The 6535-nt window shown below is 56.4% G+C and overlaps 1 protein-coding gene across 1 annotated transcript in view; it reads left to right on the forward strand.

The window, feature by feature from the left end:
- The first annotated feature begins 2655 nt into the window (after nt 1-2655).
- CRABP2 (cellular retinoic acid binding protein 2) overlaps nt 2656-6535 on the forward strand; it is a 5643-nt gene continuing 1763 nt past the window's right edge. Inside the window, exons 1-2 of the mRNA XM_003795245.2 lie at nt 2656-2861; nt 6039-6217. Of these exons, the coding sequence (XP_003795293.1) occupies nt 2792-2861; nt 6039-6217 (249 nt within the window). The 5' untranslated portion in view covers nt 2656-2791. The remainder of the gene's footprint in view (nt 2862-6038; nt 6218-6535) is intronic.

Below are 6535 nucleotides of genomic sequence, written 5' to 3' on the forward strand. Positions count from 1 at the left end.
CCCCGCAGCCCGCTCATCTCCCTCCCCTCAGTCTGCCCCAGTCTTCTTCCCAAGCACCCTCATGCCTGCTGCTCCCCTGGGTAACAAGGCTGCTAGAGACTGAGACCTCAGCCTCAGCTACTCAGCACCCTGCTTGGACCCTCCTACCCACTTCCCTCAGCCGGAGTTGGGGTACTGGGGCTGGATCTGGAGCTGGAGCTCAGGCTCAGAGCTGCCAAACCGCAGATGCTCACATCTGGAAAGAATTCCTCTCCCAGCCTGACTTCCCTTTGTCTTCTGTCTCTTTGGAAATCCTGACCAGTTGATTGAGGGGAGGAGGGAGTGGAAAAGTGAAGGGAGGGGAATGGGCCCAGGCCTCCCTGCCCCCACTCCAGGGAGCCCCTCTCCCTGGCTTCAGCCTCCCCATCATCCTCAGCCAAGCCATCCAGCCTGTGGCCCCTCTGCTCTAGTCTCATGAAGCCAGACCACATCTTTCCCACAGATGGGGTCCCAGCATCCTGGTGACCATCTTTTGGGTGAGATTTTAACATCTTTAGTCACAATTGTGGGAGAGAGGCCTGCACTGGCCCTTTTCTCTTACAGGAGCAGTGGTGCTATTGAGCAGGAGATGGCACTCTTCTGGCTGGGGCCCCAAGAGGATTGGAGGGGAGTGGAGTAAAGTGGAGATGGACATGGACATGATGACCTGAGTGGGAGAGGCAGTAAGTGGAAGAAGGGGCAGCAGGAGTCTTGTTTCCACCATGCTCCCTCCTCCAGTCTCTCCTCATCCTTCTGGCTAGGAGCCTGATTCCACTGTCAGAACCTAATCCCCCTCCCATTACCTACAGCACTGCTGAGCAGGGAGGCTGGAGGAGGGGCCCAGGCTTTGCCCACACGCCTGGTCCTAAGCACTCCCCAAGGACACCCCCCTTTCCTTCCACCACCTCTGCTTTTGTCTGTCTTTCCTAGAGCTCCTCACCCTGCTGCCTTCTAACCGAAGCCAGGTTTCTCTACACCCCCCTGTAAGCGCTCCTGGACCCCCTAAATCTAGGCTGAAGCATCCAGCTCCCTTCTGCAAATCTGAGGTTATTGGCTAGTGCTGTGTGGAGTTTCCAGAAGCCCTTTCTGCAGTGTAATCTCCATCCCACTTGCTGCAAAGCAGCCTGGCTGCTTTAATTTTCTCTACACACCCATTATCCAGAGATTTCCTTCTTTGTCCACTAGTCCCCCAGCACTTTCTTCGGCCCGAGGAGAAGCCCTCTTTGACTTCCGTCCTCAAGGCTCCTCCCCAGCTCCCTAGACTGCTGCGGGTTTCCAAGCACAAGGGCTCAGGGACCTACAGAGCCTCCCTGCTCCACCCTCGGCCACGCTGGCAGGGAGGGGCCGGGGCAGGGACCCAGGGCTGGGACCAGATGTGGGGTTTTCTTCCCTCCTCGACAGGAGGTGGGAGGGCGAGTCCTGGGGTAAGGAGCGGTGCGGGCCGCGGGGCCATGTGCACCGGTCCGCCGAGGGCGAACAGGCCAGGGTCCCTCGGGACAGGCAGGGACCGCTCCTCTTGCTGCAGGAGTCGCATCTTTGTTCCTCTGTGGGTTCCCGCCTTGGGTCTCCGGGGCTGCCTTCAAGGCTCCCGCCTGCCCTCCATTTCTGGTTTTCAGTCTCCCGGCCCTCTCCGCTGGGGTCTCCGCGGGAAACCGTGCCCTACCCCCCTGCTTTGATCTCCCACTTCAAAGCCAATCTCCCAGCGCGGGCGCGTCTTCCGTCTGTTTTACGGCTCGGGATGGTGACACCTGAGACCCTGCTCCGCCTCCTCCCCAGTACCCAGCCTCCCCCACCCCCCCAGTCTGGGTGGCGGCGGGCGGCGAGCCCTGTCCCTGCCTCGCCTCCCCGCCGCATGCCGAGACCCCCCAGCGCTTTAATAAAAACCTCGAGTCAAATGACTGGCTGCGACCCCTGCCCTCCCCAGCCTCGCATCCCGCTCCTGCTTAACCCTTCGATGTCCGTCCACCCAGTTCATTAAGAGGGACGAGTCTCCACGTGCCCACTTCCAGCGTCCCCAGGCACTACCCAGCCAAAAGCCGGAGCGAAAGGCAGGGGAAGGATTCGCCCTTACCCCTCCTCTTTGAGTAGTTCCGGCAGGGGGCGCCGTTGCCCCACTTTGGTGTTGGACCCCAGGGACCCCAGGTCTCCCCCAGCCCCTCTGAGTTCAGAGCTGTTCCCCGGAATCTAGATCCGGCTTCAATGTAGCTAGAGCAGCCACCCATTCCCTTCTTCAGCTCTGGCTTGAGGTTTGGGGTTGAACCACCGGTGGGTCGCTGGGTGTCCGGCGCCAAGAGCAGAATGCACCGACTTAGGAAGGGGACAAGGGAGAACAGCCGAAACGTGGCAAACACAGGTGGGAAACAGCCACATGTGAGCTCGGAGCATCTGCGCTCCAGCCAGGAGCCCCTTCCTCTCTGCCCAGAGAGCAATTCGAATGCTGGCCATATGGCCGCTTCCCCATCCACCAGCGAATACTGGACCCACACACAGGGCTGAATCCAGAGGTTGGGGGCCGGGGCACAGGGGCCCCCAGATGGGAGGCGGGGCAGGAGGCGGGGCCACTTCGGTCCTGGGCAGGAACGGGCAGTGCAAGGTATAAAAGCTGCCTGCCCGCAAGTAGGAGCGCTGGCCAGCTTTTAGGTTGTCCCCGGACCGGTCTTGGTTCCTGAGTCTCACCACCGGGCTAAGGCGGCGGCGACGTCTTCGACTAAAGGATTCAGCATCCAGTGCTGCAGCCGAGGGATTTATAGGAACTACCACCCGCGCCGCCACCATGCCTAACTTCTCTGGCAACTGGAAGATCATCCGATCGGAAAACTTCGAGGATTTACTCAAAGCGCTGGGTAAGGAAATTTTCCGAAGCCCGGGAGAAGCGAGGGAGACCTGAAGTCCTGAGAGGTGAAGACAAGAAAGAAAGAGGGACGGGAACCAGGGGGTGAGAGGCTGGGAGTCTGCATCTCCAGAAAGAGGGCTGTACGCCTGGGACGCTGGGCCTGGACGCCTAAATTCTGCTTTCTCCCGCGGGGGCCCACCGGTGCCAGCTCCAGCGGTGACTCAGAGCCTGTGAATCAAGTAGAAACCAGAGGCACAAGGTTGGTCTCCGGGGGATGGAGGACTGGCCTCAGCTCCGGGACCTGGCCAACCAGGGCACCTGGCTCTAGCAGCTCAGAAGCTGCCGTTTGATAGAGCCTCTAACCCTGTATCCGGGCTGAGAGTCTGGTCACCTGCCAGTCAAACCCCTCGAATCCCTCGGAGACATTCCAACCTCCTTCCTGGGCGCCGGGCCGGTAATCCAATCCCTGGGGCAGGTTCATTACCCCTCAGCTCCTGGCTCCACCTACCAGGTGATCCGCAGCCCCAGCGCCCCCTTCCTCTCCTCCCCGCTCTGTACTTTCCACTCCCCGCCCCCCATCTGTGAGACAATTATTTTCGTACAGCACTCAGCTCCAGAGTCCTAAAATCTCTCTGAATAATTATCACTTTCTTGAATTTCAACAAATGGCTTCATGTGAAACTCCAACCCCTCATTTCTGAAAATCCTGGTTCCCACCCCCCTCCTTCCCCAGAGGGAGCAGGCTGCAGCTAAGCTTGGTGTGTTGGTCTAAGGTGGAGAAACCACATCAGCCCAGACTGCCCTTCCAACTTTCTCCACTCACTTTCTGCACCTTCGGGCTCACCCTGTGCCTGATAGCCTGGGGTAGAGAGAAGGCGCTGGGAAGAGATGGAAGCCAATCAAGGACCTCCATCCTGACAAAGAGCCCTAGGAACCCTGGAGCCACACATGCCACCTTCAGTTTCTGAACTGAACACAGAGACACCAGTTTGGGCTCAGTGGGTGGGGGGAGGACATCCTGTGTGGGATGGGGAGGGGGGAACTGATGGAGTGAGTTGGGCCTAAGAAAGGTCTGGAATGCTATGAGGAAAGCAAGCGTTTCCACCATCCCTTGCAGTTAGTTACTCCTGTGATCTAACCACTGTGTAGTTGTGTCAGTCTTGCTTTGCCCTTGCTGAAATTAAAGATCAAAGGATAGAAATTTTCCCTGCAGAAAGCTTAGATACCACCCCTTCCTCATCTCTAGATTCTGGCCTCCCCAGTGGATGAGGTAGAGGGCTGGCACAGCTGGAGAGTAAGCTCCAAAGCCCAATCCTGTTGTCCATCTTCAGTCTGTTTGTCCTCCCTGCAGGATCTCTCAGAGCCACGTGCCCTCCTCAGGCCCTGCTGGGGGCAGATTGGAAACAGACCCACTAGACAAACACTGTCCAGAGTCAGCCAAGGTCGCTGAGCAGGCTCCCAGCTCTGTAAGCACCAGGGGCTGGCTAGAGGGATGTCTCCTCCGAACCCAGACTTGCCTCTGCAGGAAGCTCACCCTCTTTGTCCTAGCCAGGAGTCCACTGGTGGTGAGGGGTGCTCAGGTGTTTTGGGATATCTGTCCCACCCACGGCCTGGCACACAGCAGATTCATTACTGTAACAGGAAAGATGGATGTTAGATAGCAAGATGGACTAACAGGGAACAATAGAGAGTGAAGTAGCCTCTTTGTCCAAGAACATGTATCTCCTCTACCAAGTCAAGAGGACTGGGAACCTCAACCATCTCTCTCTGGACCCAAGAGTCAGCAGCCAACGAATGGGGTTCTTGGGGGGACAGGGCTTCCTTTCTCACTCTCCCTTCTGTTTAGAATAGGGTGGGTATGCTTTGATTCTGAGGGGAAAGAAGATTTGTTTCTCTAGGAACAGGGTCTAGAGGAGGGCCAGGCAGTTGGCCAGATCCCAGGCAGGGGAATCCTACTGCCTGGCCCAGTGCCCTGTGGACTTACAGCACTCTGAAGGGCTCTACTCTAGGCCAGGGCAGTGGGCCAGGCCAGGTGAGCTGAGGTATGGAGCTGGGGCCTAGGTCCCTTTCCCAGTGGCCTCCCTCCCTACTTGTCCTCCTGTCAGATGGGTGTTCTCTCCTATTTCCTTCACCCCTCTTAACTGGGGAGAAGAGAGAAGGGGTCTAATCTGGGAAATTGAGTATAAATATGAGTGTGCACAGAGGTGAAGTTAGAAGGCCTGACCACCTGAAAGGGACTGGGAGACCTTGGGGGACGTATCAGGGAAGGGGAAGAAGGGCAGTGACCTTTTCATGTCCCCTCATGTCCTTTGGGAGAGGGGCACAAGACCCTTCCAAGAAGACAGGTTAACAGGGAGCCAGATACCAGAACCTTAAGCCCCAGCTCTGGCTTTTTCTTCACTTTCCTTTTATCAGTAAAAAAACAGCAACAGTAATAATAACCATTATTTCCTGAAAACTTAAAGGTGTGCCTGGGAATATGTTTGCTAGGTCCTAAACACATAATGTCCCATTTGAGAGGTTTTCGAAGAAGCTATTATTTCCATTTTACAGTTGAGGAATTAAGGCTCAGAGAAGTTAAGCCATTTGCCCAGGGTCACCTGGCCTCCAAGAGGCCTAATGCATCTTACTCCAGAGCCTTTGGCCTCCCCAGGCTGCCAGCCTTCTGCAGAGAGAAACAGTTGCCCCATCACTTCCCCTGCTGAGAAACCGGTTTGTCATTGTTGGGAGGGGCAGAGATTGGGCAAATTAAGATCTACCTAGCAGCAGGCAGGGTGAGCAGATAGAGCAGACAGGCAAGTAGCCTGGTAGGGCCCATCTGGGGAGGGTCTTCCTTGCACTTAAGCAGGTTGAAGACACAAGACTACATGAGAGCCACAATGATCCTGTGACAGTATGTTTGCTCAGTGGGGGACAGGGAAGAAGCTGCCCCTGAGAATTCTGGGAGAGAAGAACTGAGAGCTGGGGGGCCTGATCCAGGCCTGCTCACACAACAAGGGGGAGACACAGTGAGGACAGGATTCTGCAGCACCTGCCAGCTCCTTTGCCATGCCCCCTGGGACACCAAGGCAGATACCCCAGCCCCAAGCAAGTCACAGATCCACCTGCCTCAACTCCTTCATAGGGGAGGGCATGAGACAGGTGTCTGGAGCACCCCTAAAGGTGAGCTTCTCCCCTCTCCCTGCAGGGGTGAATGTGATGCTGAGGAAGATTGCTGTGGCTGCAGCATCCAAGCCAACAGTGGAGATCAAACAAGAAGGAGACACTTTCTACATCAAAACCTCTACCACTGTGCGCACCACGGAGATTAACTTCAAGATCGGGGAAGAGTTTGAAGAGCAGACTGTGGATGGGAGACCCTGTAAGGTGAGTGCCAGGAGAGGGCCCTGGGGTCATAGCATCATTGCCCTGCCTCTCAACATGTCATTTCCTGGGGGCAACGCCTGTGGCTCAAAAGGGTAGTGCGCTGGTCCCATATGCTGGAGGTGGCGGGTTCAAACCCAGCCCAACCCCAGCTAAATAAATAAATAAAGTTTCTAAAAGGAAAAAAAAACATGTCATTTTCTGGTCTTTTCTTTTGTTGTTGTTGTTGCAGTTTTTGGCTGGGGCTGGGTTTGAACCCACCACCTCTGGTATATGGGGCTAGTGCCCCACTCCTTTGAGCCACAGGTGCCACCCTCCAGT

The sequence above is a fragment of the Otolemur garnettii genome, unplaced genomic scaffold, assembly GCF_000181295.1.
Source record: "Otolemur garnettii isolate 467f Iridium unplaced genomic scaffold, OtoGar3 scaffold00091, whole genome shotgun sequence".
NCBI lineage: Eukaryota > Metazoa > Chordata > Mammalia > Primates > Galagidae > Otolemur > Otolemur garnettii.